This window comes from Plecotus auritus (assembly GCF_963455305.1).
Source record: "Plecotus auritus genome assembly, chromosome: 8".
Taxonomy (NCBI): Eukaryota; Metazoa; Chordata; class Mammalia; order Chiroptera; family Vespertilionidae; genus Plecotus; species Plecotus auritus.
This window is the reverse complement of record NC_137782.1, coordinates 165547867-165567573: the sequence shown is the minus strand read 5'-3', so window position 1 is coordinate 165567573 and position 19707 is coordinate 165547867. Positions and strand designations below refer to the sequence as shown.

Here is a 19707-nt window from a genome sequence, read left to right as displayed (position 1 = left end):
CACTCACATGACAAAGAAAAAAGAAAAAAAGTAGTAAGAGCCAAGAAATGTGAAAGAGACCAAAGAGCATGCAGTTAGAATTCCAAGTAGCCCGATGGTGCCAGCTAGGATTCAGGAAAAATAGTTCTAGGATCCCAGTAATATCAACATGTAGTTTACTACAATGCTTCCTAAGTATTTCCTTACTTAATATTAAGCCAGAAATGTTTGTAAATATGTACACATACTAGCCATAAGGAACAACAGACAGAATACCCTCTCATTTTAAAAATGTTCCTCTTTCTTTTTTATTGATTTTTTAATACACATACTTTATTTTTTCTTAAAATATAGTTGGCATACAATATTAGTGTCAGGTGTACAAAACAGTGATTCAACATTTATCTATACATCTTACGAAGTGATCTCCACTTTAAGTCTAGTAACCATCTGTCAATGTGCAATGTTCTTGCAAAATTGTTGACTATATTCCCTATGTTGTACATTATATGCCTGGATCTATTTATTTTATAACTGAAAGTTTGTGCCCTTTTTTTAGAGAGAGAGAGGAAGGGATAGAGAGAGAGAAACATTGATCCGTTGCCTCCCATACGCGCCCCTCCATGGAATCAAACCTGCAAACTGGGCATGTACCCTCACTGGGAATTGAACCCACCACCTTTTGGTTTACAGAACAACACTCCAAGCAACTGAGACACACCGGTCAGTGTGAAAATGTTCCCCTTTCAACGTGATTCTATCTTGTTTGATTGATACTGCCAAATATACATATAAAAAGAAAAATAATATTTCAAGCAATGCAGCAGAGTATAAACTAAAATGACCAAATTTATCCATTTCTCCAATCCTTCAAATTCCTTCCCCCATGCCAAAGCAATTATTATTAACAGGTGGTTGTTGATGTTTGAGGGGGGGGACGGCGGTATTCGTAGATAAACTCTCCACTTATATATAAGCATGGATACAGCATTTTTAAGGCTTTTTTTACATAAAGAATATCATACTTAGATTGATTTAAAACTTGCTTTTTTCACCAATATCTCCTTCATCTTTCTATATCAGCCTATGTAAGACTACCTCAGCTTTGTTAATGGCTTCACCGTATCCCTCTGTATGTGAGAATATACCATAACTTATTTTAGCCAGTCCACCATTAAAGGGCATTCAGTTTGTGTCTTTTGGTCTTATTTTGTTTGGCGATTTTACACAATGCTGTCATGAATATTCTTGTTCACTCAGCAGTGAATACTTACAGCTAATATACCTTTAGGGAAAATTCTTTAATGTGAAATTCCTGGGTCAAATGGTATATGTACTTGAAATTTTAAAAGACAGTGCCAAACTACACTCCAAAATCGTTAAATAAGTTTACATTTCTACTAGCCATGTCTGAGTGTCCCACATCTCCAATGCTCGGTGTTATCAAGCTCTTTATATTTACAAACCTAACAGTTGTTTTAAAATGATATCTCATTGCTTTAATTTGCATATTTTTTCACTCACAAGTGAGGCTAAGAATCTTTTCAAATTTTTATTGGTTGCTTTTTCTATTCTTTTTTCCTCCCTGTAAATGGCATGTTCCAATTTTGCCGATTTTTATATTAGGTTAATATTTCTTCTTACTGACATTAACATTTTTTTTGTGTTTAGGAAACTTGTCCTTGACAAGTTTCCTAAACTTGTCAAGGACAAGTTCAGATTATGTCTATTAATTTTATTTAACTGATTTTTTGGCCATGTGTAATTTAAAAATTTTATAAAGTCAAATTTGTTCATATCTTTATGTTTTCTGGATTTTGTTCATTGCTTAGAAATCATTTTCCCATATCCAAGATAATAAATATATGACCTTGTGAATGCTCATTAAGAGTCCCACTGACAATCTAGAATTTGTTTTTGGGTTACAGAAAAAGGTAGGAAATCCAGTTTTGTTTTGTTTTGTTTCTATTCCCCTTAATGAGCCAGCCAGTTTTCCAAGACCATTTATTAAATAATCCACCTATTCTATCTATTGATGTTAAATAGCATCATCATTACTATACAGGCATAAATGAATTCTCTCTTTTGTTCTATTACTTTGTCTATCTATTTCTACACGGGTACAAATTCTTTACTCCTGTATTACATCTATTAATTCTATACATCTTTATTACTCTATTACATCTATTAGTTCTATTACATCTTTGTTACTCTATTACATCTCTTTGGAGTCTGCCCAGCCATTCATTAACTGTGAAAAGAGCTGCCAACATCTTTTGGGTACTATATGCTAAGCTTACTGAATAAGCTTATTTTAATAATCACAAGCAACTCCCCATCCCCCAAAATATCACAACTTAGGTGGTATGGTTATTTTCATTTTACAGATAAGAAAAGTAAGACTCAAAGAGGTTAAGCAACAAGGCCACAACAACCAATAAGCAAAGTAGCTGAGATTTTTTGGCCCCTTGAGTGTGGCTCTTCCACAAAATACCACGGCCTGGGTGAGTCTATTTTGAAGAAGTGGCATTAGAAGAAATTTAAAAATTTTGGCTCTCAAAAGAAATTTCAATCGTTGTACTATTGATATTTGGCTCTGTTGACTAATGAGTTTGCTGACCACTGCTTTAGGTGTATCATCACCGTTTTTATTGATTTCACAGCTTCCCTTCTTTTACTATACTTTGGAACAGTTTAACTATCATCAAAATTAACTTATCCTTTAAGATTAAAAGAATTCACCTGTGCCCAACCGGCATAGCTCAGTGGTTTAAGAACTAGGAGGTCATGGTTCGGTTCCAGGTCAGGGCACATGCCTGGGGTTGTGGGCTCGATCCCCAGTGTGGGGAGTGCAGGAGGTAGTTGATCAATGATTCTCTCTCATCATTGATGTTTCTCTCTCTCTCTCTCTCTCTCTCTCTCTCTCTCTTTTTCTTCCTCTCTGAAATCAATAAAAAAAATTTTTTTTTAAATTCACCTGTGAAACTACCTGGATTTAGTACTTTTTTTTTTGACACCCAATTTCTCCTTCCACAGCTAGTGTTTTGTCTGGTTGGCTTCTCTCTTTTCTGGGGTCAATTTTGTTAATTTATATTTTCCTAGTAAATCACTCGGATTTATTTTAAATGATACTGAGTAATTTTCTCACTTGCATACAAAGCTACAATAATTTTGTCTCACTAAATAAAAAAATATGAGCAAATATATAAATCAACATTATTGGAAAACACAGCAAGAATGAATTAAATGTATAAAACTTGGAGCAAATTACTGGTATACCATTTTTTATTCAGAACATGAGTGTTTTTGGGGAGGGAACCCTTTAAATAGGGCTTTTTAAGTAGTAAAGTGCTGTTAGGGTGTTCATACCCACAGAACTAAGTAAAAGAGAAATGAAATCAACACTATGAACTTTTAAAATAATATTTTTAGAATGTTTAAAAAATATTTCTTGCTACAAAGGTACAGAATGGTTTTCAGTAACATAGTATATGTATTAAATATTTATAAAATGTTACTGAAATAAAACAGTAAAGTTGTTTGCAATGCTCTTAAGTGTTACTACTCCAGTCATCTAATCTCTAAAAGTAGGATAAATATCAAAGAAGAAAGTGGCACTCCTCTCTCTAATCCTATGTAATAAAAACCTAATATTCTAAGTGTCCAGCTGTCTGGTCAGCCATTCAACCAATCAAAGCATAATATGCTAATGATATGCTAAGGACGCTCAACCACTCGCTATGACATGCACTCACCACCAGGGGGCAGACAGTCAACCGGTCAACCAGTCGCTATGACGTGCACTGACCACCAGGGGGCAGACGCTCTGACCAGTAGGTTAGCTTGCTGCTGGGGTCCGACCGATCGGGAATAAGCAAGACAGAATGGACACATCCTGGAGCCCTCCTGTAATCCCTCCCCAGCTGGCCAACCTCCAGCGTCTCTCCCCGGCCCCAATCATGCACCAGTGGAGTCCCTCGGCCTGGCCTGCACGGATCGGGCTAAAACCAGCAGTCCGACATCCCCTGAGGGGTCCGGGATTGCGAGAGGGCGCAGGCCAGGTCAAGGGACCCCACCAGTACATGAATCTGTGCACTGGGTCTCTAGTATGCATATAAGATCTTTGGTTAATCTCTTCCTGCCCTACCCTCTCCCCACTTGCCTCTGAGATTCATCAATCTGTTCCATGTTTCCATGCCTGTGCAGTTGAGCATCTTCCCCCTGGTGGTCAGTGCACATCATAGCTACCAGTCTATGAGTCAGACACTTAGCATATTAGCCTTTTATATATATAGATTATTCAAACGTTCAATGAGCACTTCCTATACTGCACTGTGTCAGAGATACAGAAATGGTGAAGACACGATCCCTTGGCTAAAAAAAACTTATTCCCCTAACCCCGTGGTCGGCAAACTGCGGCTCACGAGCCACATGCAGCTCTTTGGCCCCTTGAGTGTGGCTCTTCCACAAAATACCACGGCCTGGGCGAGTCTATTTTGAAGAAGTGGCATTAGAAAAAGTTTAAGTTTAAAAAATTTGGCTCTCAAAAGAAATTTCAATCGTTGTACTGTTGATATTTGGCTCTGTTGACTAATGAGTTTGCCGACCACTACCCTAACCTCTAGTTATAACATGGCACACTTATATAAAATTCATCGTTATATATTAGAACCTCAAGAAATATAAACAGTCTCACTAGAACTTTGTTTCACAACTTAGCAAATATAAAGTAGTTGAAAATCAAATATCACGTTTCTAGATAAATGTTAAGTCTTGGCATCTCAAATTGGGTATCATTTCCCTTCCTATAAGTACAGAGATTTAAGTTTAGAAAGGCTCTGAAACCATAGCTTTGAAAAGAAGGTCAGAAAAAGGCAAAAGAAACTCCCTTTCTACACCATTTAATTAAACTTTAATACAAGAAACAGGATATTAAAATTTCAGAAATGAATGAAGTATCATTGTAAAAACAAGCTCACTTTGAAAAACGTTACACATCAAAAGGATTCTCTACCTTAATATTATGTTAACAAATAAGCAACAAAAAGTTAATATTCATATTATTGTTCTTTGAAAAAATTTATCTACCAAGAAAGTTGCAACTGCTCTGACAAGGTACACACCTACCTGTGCACACGATTCTTCAGGTGTTTTGGCACTAACTGAATAAAGTGCTGGGAGATCTAGTCTGTGCACAGAGAATTTCTCTAGAGTGTGCAAAAGCGCTGGAGCAAGGTGAGAAGTTTGACCTGAGCCTCGTTCTCCAGACAGCAATAATCTTGGCCTGTAAGAGGTTGGCTGATGATATGGTGACCTGCAATACATGTAAGACATAATAATTATTTTGAAACCATATACTCTGAAGATCAATATGAACTATTAGGTAATATATTTACATTAAAAGAATATAACTCCAAATTAATAGAACTTCCCTATCTTTCTTATTTTTTAAGTAAAGTGAATCATTTTTCATTAATTAGTTTTAAAATGTTGGTCTCTCTGACCATAATAATAACCAAGAGGTAAAAGTATAAAAACCCCTTCTAAAAAAAGTAAAAATATATTAACTTGGAAAACGTTTCAGACACTATGTGTGATTTAGCTATTATCGATCCATGGTCAAATGTTAAGAATCCCACTTCAACAAGGAGGTACATCTGAAGATTACCCAAAATACAAAACTTTTTTTTTAATGGTTAAAATGTTAAATTGTATGTATTTTTAAAATGGTGGGGGTGGGGGGGAGAGTAGGACTTTTTCCGTGGCAGCAAATTTTGTTTATAGGCTAACAGAAACTGTTTTTACCTTCAAATATGACATCTAAAGCCCTACACTAGAAAAGGTAGGTTTACGTAAATATATTAATGAAATTCAAATAAATAAAACAAATGCATATACAATCACTATAGGTAATGAAGTAAATTCTAAGCAATGCAATAAGCAAATAAACAGAACTACTGGGAAGAAATAGAGAAAACACTGTTACTTGAAAAGGATGATTATGTACTAGAAAATCCAAGAGAATCATCTAATAATTGTCAGAATCTACCAGCAAAATAATAAGACAAAAGATGGAAACAGAAAGGCAAAAAAGATTTCCTAAATACCATCAAGAACCAATATAAAAAAAGAAATGAGATCCTATTTACAACTGCAAAAACACAAATGGCAAAACAAACAATATTATAAGAAGAAAAGTATGAAACAATATAGAATACATCATGAGTCTGATTTTAAGATGTCAATATATGTGTGTGTGTGTGTGTACGTATTTTATTTTATACATTTAAAAATTCAAATCAAAATCCCAAAAGAATTTGAGAGAGGGAGATTTCAAGCTTATTCACATTATCTGAAAAAAATAATCAAGAAATTTTTGAAAAAAGATGTTAGGTCCAATTTTACATTTAAAACTGTTTTAGTAACAAACACTTCAATACAAATTAATCATTTAACTTTCTTAACAATTCTGCAAAATACATAGTTTCCATCTATTAAACAGATGAAGAAATCAAGGTTAGGGAGGTTAGGTATAAGACTGGACAACACAGTGGTGACAGATTTCAAATTCTCATTCAGGCCCATATAATCGCAAAGCCCAGACTCCCAACCACTATGTTAAGATGTGCCCTACTTTATACTGAAACATATTACAGAACATAATAACAAAACAGAATGTAGAATACACCAAGGAAAAGTAACACAGATCAGTGGAAGATAATAGGCAACCCAAGAAACAAGTCATAGTAACTGAAAGAATTTTACATAAGCATAAAAAAATAAATGGAACAGGGGTGAATTACAAAATAAATGTTTAAAATAAGGAGGATTCAGGTCCTCATTTAAAGGAATAAATAAAATGAATTCTCACACAGAAACAAATAAGAAAAACCAAAAGATACATGTATCTAATTCATACAAATATTTAAACTTTTATAATTCAAAAATTACAACCTGACCAAATGGCAAACAACCAAATAAGACCAAGAATTTGCCATTAACAAAAATGGTTCTCAATGCATAGCATAAAGAGGTGATGTGCATACAGTTAATAAAGAATACTTTCATGGGCACAGAATATAAGCAGATCATTCAAAAAAAGATGCAAATAGATAATATTTTTTAAATGTTCATTCATTTAACACTTGGAGAATGCTTCCTAAGCTGAATGTGTTGGCCCTACACATTCCAATAATACCACTGTTATCACAGAGCTCATAACTGAATGGTACTTAGTGGAAAAGGGATATACATAAATTATTATAATACAGTGTGCTTAACAAGCAGCACTGTTTAAGACTCATAGAGAGACCCCAATTAAAGACTCATAGAAGGCTTTCCTGGAAAACTGTTACCGAAGCACAAACCCAACAGACGGGAGGCAGAAAAGATGAATACCGAGAAATAAAAACAGGATGTGCAAAGGACCAGAGGCTAAAAAGGCCTTGGCCCTTTGAGCTAATGCATACAGTTCATGCAGCAGCTTCTCTTAAGATTTAGGGCAATGCAGGTGTAACGGCACTGGGGGATGGGGAGCTTAGGAAAGGGAAGCGAAAGGAGAAATGCTACGAAGGATTTTGTAAGCCATGCTGTAAGTTTGGAATGTTCACTGAAGACAATGAGAAAGCATTAAGATACTTAAGCAGAGGAAGTGACATAACCTTACACACGGTTTTGGAAGATGACTCTAGCCCAGTATGTCAGTATAGGAAAGGATTTTTAAAGAAGGGAAAACAGGAGGAATTATGACCTGTTAGTGGTTTGCTATAATAACCCAAGCATGAGATCTTAATGACAGTCTAGACAAGAATAGTGTTAGAGAGGTGAGAAAGAACACCCTAAGATGAGACTTACTTAGTCAGAACTTTGTCATTGACTAGATACAGAAGGAAAGAGGAGGAAGCTAAGAATGACATCCAATTCTAGTCGGACAACTGAACAAGTGGTAGCTCACAGGACTCAAAGGAAGAGAAGGGGAGACATAGTCCAGTATATACTAAAAGATCTATGGCACAGCCTGGAGGGGTGGCTCAGTTAGAGTGTCATCCCGATACAACAAGGATGCAGGTTCAATCCGAGAAACAACCAATGAATGCATAAATAAGTGGAACAACAAATCAATGTCTCTCTCTTTCCCCTTCCTCTCTCTCAAATCAATAAATAAAATTAAATATCTATGGCACAAAAAAGGAAGATAGGCAGCTCTGGAAAGGGTCTAACGCTTAAGGGTGATCTAGCTTTGAGAAAGACATAGTGGTTATTAATAGATGAAAAAATTATGAAAACATAAATAAGGAAAAACAGCTTTATCTGTTAATCAGATGAAGAAACCAAGGCTCAGAGCGTTAGAGTGGGAAAAAGTGAAATTTCCCAAAATTCAATTTGGCAAATATGTCAAATACATACAATTTGGCAAGTATGGCAACTTATCTCACTCCCAAAAACTCCCTTACCTCTTAGCATTCTCTATATTTTTTCATCGTATTTATCTTCTAACATTTTATTTATCTATTACACTTACTGTTCTTTGTCTCCATCTAAAACGTAAGCTGAATGAGAGCAAGGATCATAGCCCATTTTGCTCACTGACATATTCTAGGTACCTAGGACAATATGCAACACATGATGTGCACTCTGAATGAATGAATGAATGATTCAAATAAACAAGATGTTATTTCGTCTGTTTGGTTGACAAAGATTTAAAAAGACAAATTGTACTCAGAATTAATAAGGATATAGGGAAAATATCATTAGTGATAAAAATAAAATTGGTACTACCTTTCTGGAAGAAATTTAACAACCTGTATCATGTTTTTAAATATATACACCCTTTTACACAGCAATCACAGTTTTTAAAATTTACCCTAAGTTCTGAATCAGATAATGGTACAAAGATGTATACTTAGAAATTTGACTACCACAGCACTATTTATAAAAGAGGAAAATTGGAAACGTCAATTTTTATCAGTAAGGTTATATAAACTAAGGAACATCTAAAAAATAAAGTACTGTGCAGCTATTTTAAAAGAATGGCATTAAATATACTGACATGAAATAACATTCCCAACATAATGGATAAAACAGCAAGATATATTAAAAACCTTACAAGGAGGATATAGTTTATATAAGATATTATGTGGGTCTGTCTATATGCACAGGAAGGGTGGTCACCAAAACTAACAAATATTACCTGCAGATGCCTGGGCTTTAATTTTTACTTTCTTCTTTATGCTCTTCTTTATTACTTGAATTTTCTACAGAGTATATCATCTTTCTAATTAGAAAAAACAAAGCTATTTTCATTTGGGAAACCTCAGAAAGCTGTGTTTCTCATCCCCTTATGGCAAAATATTGTAAGAAAGTAAACTTATTTTCCATCATAAGGGTTTTCTACCAGATTGACAGACCTTAAATATCTTTACTTATATTTCACCTTAAATCTAAATTAAAGGTTTCAACACTGTTTTAGGAAACTACTCCCAGAAACAGAAACCCACCAGCAATGCCCAAGCTAATGTTACTGGAGACCAGAATTAAAGTCATACTTTCTATGTGTCTACTCTAGCACCTTGTTTTTATTGGTCTGGCATGCTAACACACGTTGTTCAAACCAGAGGTCAAACCAATAAAAAACTAACCAAAAACATTGTGTAGCCCTTATTAAAGGCTTACATTCTAACATGTATATTTCTTAGAAAGTGTAAAAATATTGTCTAACCTACCCAGAAAAGCAATGCATTTTCCTATCTACATATTAAGCTCAGAAATCAATTTGGAAACTGCATAGTATAAGAGAAAGAATATGATCCCAGGAAACAAACAGTATAGACCTTGGCTCTGCCACCTGCTAGCAGCATGATCATGGGCAATTAACTTAGTGTTTCAGTTTCATCATCTATAAAATAATGATACCACAAATTAGCTATATGATTATTGAAAGACCTATATGAGTTGTCATACATAAGGCCCCAAGCTTTATACATTTTCCACACATCTAGTTTGCAATGAACATCAGATGCTAACTCCTATCCCTTCATACTCAAAAAAAATAGCAAATGTCACTATTTCTCCTGCGAAGCCCTCCTGGATTTCCCAATGAAAGCTTCTTAGTTCTGCTTTCATAGCACCTCAGTCATATTTCAATGTCTGTCATCTCCAATATCAAGAACTTCTCCAGACTAAGAATGTTATACTTTAATCATGCTTATGTCTTTGGCACCTCGTACAGTGCCTGTAGTATAGTAAACACATAAAAACTGGCAGAATGGGTGGATAAAGAAAGAAATGAATAAGATTTATCAAAACATTTATAACCCAAAAAAAAGCTTATTCTAGAATATATAGCTGTCTCACTATTAAAGTCAAATCAGAACTAGGAAAGCTTATGTAAAGGAAGCTAAAATTAAACCAATTTCAAAAAGGCTATAAACTAGCCCTAGCTGGTTTGGCTCCGTGGATAGAGCGTCGGGCTGTGGAATGAAAGGTCCCGGGTTCGATTCCAGTCAAGGGCACATGCCCGCGTTGTGGGCTCGATCCCCAATGTGGGGCATGCCAGAGGCAGCCGATTAATGATTCTCTCTCATCATTTATGTTTCTATCTCTCTCTCCCACTCCCTTCCTCTCTGAAATCAATAAAAAAATTATTAAAAAAAAGATTTCTCATATCAAAATCTATTTCTGTATCACTTTACTGACAACAGAACTATGTTATAAAATTGGAACATATTATCTTTTGACAGTTTCTTAGCTCTGCTATCATGTATTTCAAATCCAAATAACTAAAATTGTCAAAACAATCTACACACACACACACACACACACACACACACACACACACACACACACAGGCTAGCTAGTAGGGAGTGGGAGGACTGTTTGGCTTTCCCTTAGCCATGAATAAAGCAGATCTGTAAAATTACTGAAATAGTCTAAGAAAACGTCCCTGAGGGCATAAAAGTAATGACCCAGGAGTAAAAGAAAAAAGTTTCTAATAGAAGAGCTTGCTGTTAAAAGAAAAAAAGAGTAAATGAAAGTAATTTATTCTCATTTTTAAAAATGCAAAACAAGCAAGAGTCATCAATGCAAATAATTAAAGTAACATTTTACCAAAATCTACATGGGAGAAACTTCAGTTCCAAGATGAAGACTTAGATTTGTTCAAAATACGTCAAAAGGAAAATTACTTAAATGTAACACATAACCCAACATCTTCAAAAAAAAAGTGCGATTAGACTTACCTGACTGGAGCATATGGTCCTTAACTCTCATAATAATTATGTAAATGCAAGTGATGATGCTATTAGTATTTGAAACTATTTGGTCCCTTAATTTAAAATTAGATTAGCACTAATATTGTTTACCCATTAAAGTGCATAGCAAAAGCTGCTTTAATATAGATAAAGGTGAATGTAAATGGAAATCTAAATTAGGAAAGTGTAAACTAATGGGATTTTGGAGAATTGAAAAGTTATTTGTTTAATTACTGAGCAATTTCTAATTCAAAATCTTTTTAGTACCTTAGAGTCCCTAAATTATCATCTTAAACTTATTGTAAATTAAAATATTCTAAACATGGTAAACAATTCACTTCTGTTCATTTTAGTTCAAATAAAAATCAATAAAATTAGGGTTGATTTTCTAAAGATAACCCTTCCTTCCACTTTGGTTTAAATAAAAGTCATAATCTGTTTAGAAAAAATTTTTTACAGTTGACCAATAAACCAATTTATTACCACACAAAAAAAATATACACAGTAAGTATTCCAGAACTGTGTCCAAACAACAGAAAATCAAAGTCCTCAAGGTTATAACCATAAGTAAAAATATACCATAATTCTAACCATAAAGTAGTAAAAATCATGCTAAATGGAAAGAAATGTGATTTACATTACTTACATTGTAAAATGAAGGTAGGATTTATGTACAGCAGCAGCTGATGACTGTTTCTTTGGTGATCCTGAGTGACAACTGGTCTCAAAAATTGATAAAGCATTCTCATCTTCACTATCATCTAAAACTAGAGTATCTATATCTGTTCAAAAACAAAACAAAACAAAATCACAAAGATTGAGGCTTATAAAGTCATTTAATATTAGGCTCTACAAAAGCTAAGAAAAATTGGTTTAAAAATCAAATTAACCAGAACCATGGAGTCATGGAACAGACTGACATACCTCGATATGGATTTGGGGGGATGAGAAAAGATAAACCAAAGAACTTATATACTTACTAGAGGCCCCAGGCACACAATTCGTGCACAGGTAGCTGCCAGCCAGGGCCTCCCTTCCCCAGCTGCCAGCCACTGGCTGGGGCCTCCTTTCCCGGCCAGAGCCTCCCTTCCCCGGCCGCCGGCTGCTGGCCAGGGCCTTCCTTCGTTCCCCGCCAGCCCCTTGCGGTCAACGCATGTCATAGCAAGTGATCGAACTCCCAGTCAGTCGAACTCATGAGGGGACACTCTGCATATTAGGCTTTTATATATATAGATATGCATAGCCATGGACACGGGCAATAGGGTTGTGAAGACCTAGGAGAGGGGGGAGAAAAGGTTGGGAGGAGGGGGGGAAGGGGGAGGAAATGGGAGGTATCTATAATACTATCAACAATAAAAAATATATTTAAAAATATCAAATGACATAAACTAGTAAGTTATCAAATAATATAGATTGAGCAGGCTAACTGACAAACTGCACTGTTTTGAGTAATTTATAAGTGAAATAATGTAATTCTTTCACCTTTACAGACTACTTAAGTGTTGTAAGATATAATTTAGGAGTCTTCATTGACTACAAGACTGAGAAGAAATAGCACTCGCATAAAATACCCATCCTATTTATTAAAAATCTCTAAGTTAATTTTTTTTAATTGTTTAAAGCAGGGGTCGCCAACTGGTGGTCCACATCCGAAAGGCTGGTGACCGCTGGTTTAAAGTATTACAAATAGTAGTACATATGTCTCCTTTTTCCCCCATCGACCTTCCCCTAGCCTCCCCCAAATCCCGGCACATGCCCTCACCCCACAGTGTCTGTGTCCATTGGTTATGCTTATGTGCATGCATACAAGCCCTTTGGTTGATCTCTTACCGCCCCCCACCCTCCCCTGCCTTCCCGCTGAAGTTTAACAGTCTGTTCGATGTTTCTTTGTCTTTATCTATTTTTGTTCATTAATTTATGATGTTCTTTATGTTCCACAAATGAGTGAGATCATGTAATATTTATCTCTAAGTTAATTTTGATGAAAACCAGTACATTTCATCTAAGATATTTGGTATAATATAGGGCACTTGACCCAGAACCAACACACCTAGTGGCTGGCTTCAGACCACATCAGAGAATGACCCAATTAGTCCCACAAGCAGCACACTTCACAGGGCGACTTCAGTGGGCACCAGAACCTACTGGAGCAAATTCGACTTCATGTGGTCAGCACCTGTACAGAGCTCTACATTGTGGTGGGGGTCACTCCTCACTCCTCAGAGTCAGACAGCCTGAGGGTCAATCCCACCCAGGGATGGGCCAGCAGTAATCGAGACTCAATACCACAGGAGGGCTCACATAACCCACACAAGGGGTATTCCTGGAGCACCTCGCTCAGGTGATCAAGGACATTGAGCCACTGAGCCACAGGACACCTATTACACAAGGTCACCCTACCAAGACTGGGAGACACAGCAGATCTACCTAATACACAGAAACAAATACAGAGAGGCAGCCAAAATGAAGAAACAAAGAAACGTGCCCCATATGAAAGAAGAGGAGAAATCCCCAGAAATCTTGAGTTATGGCCAGTTCTTATAAAAGCAACAAATTAAAACATTTGGGAAGCCTTTGTCAGTGTAGCTCAGTTGGTTGGGCATTGTCCCATGCACTGAAAAGTTGCTAATTTAATTCCCGGTCAGGACACATGCCCAGGTTGCAGGCTCAATCCCAGGTAGGGGGTGTGCAAGAGGCAGCCAATAGATATTATGCTCCCACATCAATGTTTCTCTCTCCCTCTCCCTTCCTCTCTTTCTATAAGTCAATAAAAATATTTGTTTTAAGTTTTAAAAAGTTGGATGGGAAATACTAGTATATATCCTTAGTTATGGAAGTCAGAGATAAGAAATGTATGATTTATGGCAGAGTACCTGGCTCAAAGATAATAAAATATTTATTCCCTTCCATATTTAATTAAAGAAACTGAATAATCCATATGACATTTCATGAGAATCCATCCCTAAAAAATAAAGTTCCTGAAAAATAGATTTAGAACAGCAAAATTCATTTGAATATTAATGGGTTTTATTACATGTATTTTCAATGTTAGTGTAATTCACTGAACAATTTTCTATTTGATACAGACCACTTGCTAAACAAGGTACTATGAACTGGGGAAAAGAAGATAATTAAAACATATTACTTTCTCTTCAAAGTTCATCGGCCTTACTCTGATTAGCTTATGAACTTAAAGTTTTCCTGTAAATGAATAGGAAAGGTAGCTTTCTGTTTTTAAAGGTAGCTTTCTATCTTTACCTCAGGTCCAAACTACAATCTTGAGGCTAGAATCCAAGATATTTTATAACCTGATTTTAATCTACTTCCTCACTAAAAATTTATACTCCATTAGTACAGCAAACTAGACTGCTCTGCCAATAAAAACAAGTGGTGAATAGAATCCAGAGGGGCTTTACAGTACCATAATTAAGAGCATGGGTTCTGTAGTCAGGGTCCCTGGGTTTGAGTAAGCCCTAGAACTTACTGAGTGACCCTATAAAAGTGAATACCTTCCTCAATCTTCTATTTCCTCATTTATAAAATAAAGAGTACCTACCCCACAGGATTGTTATGAGAATTAATAAACAACAATTTGTGTAAGGGCTTTATAATAATAACATAACTGTAAGCCATTATTATTATAATCAACTTCTCAAAAGACCATAATACTCCTACATTAAGACAATGAGAATGTCCCAAGAGCAAATAAACAAACATTCACATGTGTATTTTTAATAAACATTCACTGGTCAACTACCATATACTAGGCAACATGCCAGGCCAGGGATACACAGTTGTGAATAAAAAAGGTATATTTTCTATATTCATGGCAAATATAAAAGAGTAACACATAAATAAATAAGCTTCTGAGAAAATTCAAAATTTATTTATGCTTGTACTTGTTTCATTTTAACAATACGAAAAAATAATTATAGTACCTTCTTTCTTGTCACTCTGGCTAATTTCAGCATGAGGAAACACTTTTTGCAAGACTGCCAGGATATTGTTGAAGCTTCTTTCTAGCAGTGGCCTTATGATGGGGGACAGTGCATGTCCCGAAGACATGACAGCACGCTGGGAAGCAGGCACGATATTCTGCATTGCACGGTAAAAATCCTGAGCGCTGAGCACTATTGAGGACACGTCCAGCTGCAGTTTATGGCTGCTGGCATAGATCTGGGGGTAACGCCTCCGCAGGGCAATCAGGGCAGCTTCAGTGCACAGGGCCTTGATATCAGCTCCACAATACCCTAATACACAAAAGGAAAAGGACAACAAAGGTAAGTTCATTCTTCTAAGGCCAACTATGTGTCACAAATATACGCATCTATACCTAAGGAAATAATACAAAAATCAATAATTATTTGTAATTTTATCAGCAAAATGAAAGTTGACCATTTAAAATCACCTAATAAAATTGTTTACTCATTAAGACTAAAATGTTTTGAATATTTATATTAACACATGAACTAATAATATTAAAATAAGTCATGTATTTTGTGCCATTACCACAGATGATAATTGACAATTTTTCTTCAAAAGAGGTTTTAAAAGAATAATAGTTTTATCTCAATCCTTCAGCAATATTCCCAATCATTAGTTTAGTCTTTATGACATTACAGTTACCTATCAACTTTTTCAATATTACTAATTTCCAAACACATATAATAGAGTAATACAAAATAGCACATAAGCAGAAACTTCAAAAACAAAGCTTATTCTACTACCAACTCTGAGTGCTACTGAGAAGAAGTTGATATCTAATTATCCCAAAAATTATATTTTAAAGTTGTGATCATCTCTGATAGTTCCAAAACATTAAAGGGAATAAAAGTTCATTAATTTTTCACATTAACTTCACATATGTTGTATATTACTTTTTTTTTTTAGCTTAAAATGACTGATGATCTAGTTCTAAGGAATATACCAACAAGGATATTATCCATTACCCATATTTAAATGATTATAATAGTTAACAACAGATCAAGCCCCAGATGCTTTTAAGTCATTTCATTCATTTAAGCAACAATTACAAAAATATACTATTTATTAGGTTTTTAACACAAAAATAAAGAAAACTCAAACTAACCATGTTGTTTTTTATATTAACAATTAAACTTGCATTTGGCCACCTTTATCAATTAGACCAGCAGGGGGAACCATTTGACCTAGTTATACAACATTGGTCTCAGCTCTTCAAAGAGTGGTATCAGGTTTATTTATCTTTTTATACCTCACAATGGTCTCACTGAACACTTAAATACTGAAACAAAAATGGTGGTTAGACAGGAAAACCACCAATGAGGAGAGAAGAAATGGCCCTAGACCTGTGGTCGGCAAACCACGGCTCGCGAGCCACATGCAGCTCTTTGGCCCCTTGAGTGTGACTCTTCCACAAAATGCCACGGCCTGGGTGAGTCTATTTTGAAGAAGTGGTGTTAGAAGAAGTTTAAGTTTAAAAAATTTGGCTCTCAAAAGAAATTTCAATCGTTGTACTGTTGATTATTTGGCTCTGTTGACTAATGAGTTTGCCAACCACTGCCCTAGACTAACTGGTAGAAAAAATACATTAAGGGATAAATCAAACTGCTAGGGCAAATAATTCTGTTAATCAAGTCTTACAAATAACTGGGGAGGGGGGGCGAGAGGGAGCGGGGGAGAGGATCCTCTTTAACCCTGCTCTCTTTTTTCCGTAGCACTCACCACCAAATCATTTACCTATTATCTTTATTTCTGCCTTCCCCAACTGCAATGTGAGCTCTGGGAGAGTAGGGGTATTTGTTTTGATCACTAAGGATTCTCAAATACAGAGAATGATGCCTGGCCTGGCATTCAGTAGATATCCAATAAATATTTCTTGAGTAAAAGAATGAATAAAAAGAGAAAAAGAGTTAACTCCAGGCTTATATGTAGTTTGCGAAGGTAAAACTGTTAGGTTACTATGTACTACCATAAGAAGTGGATAAATTATAGTTACTGAGTTTTTTGTTTTTCTTTTTTTAAGAAATCTAAACAATTTTATTATTAAAGCAACTTAATAATTTCAATGAAAATTATGAAAAAAACATAGAAAGTATTGCATTCCTAAAGAAACATTTACACAGAGATAGGGGAAAACTTAATATGACCTATGAGAATTTAATCCAGAAAACTATAAGCAGATTAAGGATTAACACTGTCCCATGACAGCAATCAATCTCCCAAATAATTCTGCAGAACAAAATTTACCATTACTCTCTCATTTTATTTTCTATTTCTCAGTGAAAAAAAAAAGTATCATTTCCTGTGCCATACATATCTGTTAACTTAGTTCAACAAAATAACTGTAAAACATCAGCTCATAAATACTTAATGAAATAATACATTTCAGAGGAAGTAAAAAGAATAAACTACCCTCTTGAAACAATATAAACAACCACGTTTCTTTTTCTTCTTTAAAAGTATATACAGCCCTAGCTGGTTCGGCTCAGTGGATAGAATGTCAGTCTGTGGACTTAAGGGTCCCCGGTTCAATTCCGGCCAAGGGCATATGCCAGGGTTGCGGACTTGATCCCCCCCAGTAGGGGGGTGCAGGAGGTAGCCAAGCAATGATTCTCCCTGATCACTGATGTTTCTCTCTCTCTATCCCTCTCCCTTCCTCTCTGAAATCAATAAAAACATATTTTTAAAAAAAAGTATATACAGAGGGAAGGAGGAAGGGGGAACTGGATAAAAGGTGAAGAGAATAGTCTAAGAACATATATACATAGCCATGGACACAGACAACAGAGTGAAGGCCAGGGAGGGGTGCCAGGGTCTGGGTAGAGGTAGGCAAATGGGGAAAGGGGGAGAATGGGAGACTATCTGTAATAATATCAATAATAATTTTTAAAGTATATACAGTTAGTGAACATACTATATATGATCCTAATTTTCAGTGCAAAACCTAAGTTAAAAAAGGGGGGGGGGGAACCTCAGAAACAATGCAAAACAAAAAGCCACTAAAAGGTATTTCATGCAGTAAATGTTGCGCATGACATCTGTTTGACATAATAATGTTAATAATTTACATAACAGCAATATAATGTTCATTTTCTTAATTTATTAAACATAAGCTATAAGCTAATCAATAATAATAGATCCCATTTAAATAAACTTTAGACTATAAAAAATAGGAGTTATCTTCTTTACATTTGCTTATGAATGAGAATTATTAGTTTTTATCTGGGGTGCTCAACCTTGACTACTCATCTGAATAAACAATGAAACTGAAACAAAAACAGATTCCCAATAAACAGTAAATCAGAAGCTCTTGTGGTTTAATATTATAAACGTGTATTTTCAGAAAGCTTTACAAGTGATTCTTATATACAAAAATATTAAGAACTGAATTCATAATATATTTCCTTTACTCATGGACACAGATAATAGGGTGGTGAAGGCCTGGGGTGAGGGTGGGGCAGGGCCAGAAGGGGTCAATGGGGGGGAAGGGACATATGTAATACTTTCAACAATATTTAAATATATATACATTTTTCCCCTTTATGAGACTCTAAAACAGAATTAAAAGTACATCAAAACTATGGCTAAATAAGTTATATTTGGGTAACCACAACTAAGAGCATATTTTTTCACTTAAGAGTCCTACTTTAGAAAAATAGATGATATAATCATTCTAAACATACTGAAAATATACTAAGCCTTTTTTAAGTTAAAAGTTGATGTTAAGGGGAAAAAAACATCCTTTTTCATATGAATTCCATAAGCATACTAATTCCACCATTACAAGTATAATGCTCTGAAGAACCCAAATATCTAGATATCAAAGAAAAAGCATTTTTTAATACTGGTATTAAGATGGAAATTGGTCTGAAACACTGAAAATAGAAGCTATTCAAAGAGGTTATAGACTAGAAATAGGCAATAATAAATTTTAATTTATTTTTTAAGTAAAACATCAAACATAATGAAGGCTCACAAAATAGATGCCTCAATGATACACTTTCACTGTTTTGGCCCTCTTAGTAAAAATGAATAGAGAAATATGATTAGGTTTAAGCTCTTCATTAACCTTAAGCTCCTACTATTTGTGTACATGTTCTGCATACCGAATTACTTGAGCACTACTAAAAAAAAATCACACCTATTATGCATGCAAACACCTCCAAGTACTTGGGAATTTATTTCAAGGTAAAAGTTACCAAATCCATAACCTCTAACGAGAGGTCAGCTATTTTTGCAGTTGTTCATCAAGACTGTACAGTCTTTGTTAAGCATGAACTGAACTCATACTTGTTAAAACATGTTTGGGGTACATAAAATGGTAAGTTCATAATGAATTTAAAATTTATTACTATTTCATTCCTGTTTGAAGACCTGCATTTGATTTTTTTAATATGAACTGGTTTCACATTAAAATGTCACAACCAAAATCATAATAAAAAATTATAATGGACTTATTATATGTCTTTCTCCAAAAAGAAAATTATGTGTATCTATA

At 35.1% G+C, this 19707-nt stretch overlaps 1 protein-coding gene across 2 annotated transcripts in view; it reads right to left on the bottom strand.

The window, feature by feature from the left end:
• The window catches only part of ATAD2B (ATPase family AAA domain containing 2B), a 120488-nt gene that overhangs the window by 47191 nt on the left and 53590 nt on the right, over window positions 1-19707 (bottom strand). For both annotated transcript variants that reach the window (XM_080685083.1, XM_080685084.1), the window contains exons 16-18: window positions 15167-15478; window positions 11875-12010; window positions 5107-5293 (exon numbers count right to left, since the gene is read on the bottom strand). In XM_080685083.1, the coding sequence (XP_080541209.1) occupies window positions 5107-5293; window positions 11875-12010; window positions 15167-15478 (635 nt within the window). The remainder of the gene's footprint in view (window positions 1-5106; window positions 5294-11874; window positions 12011-15166; window positions 15479-19707) is intronic.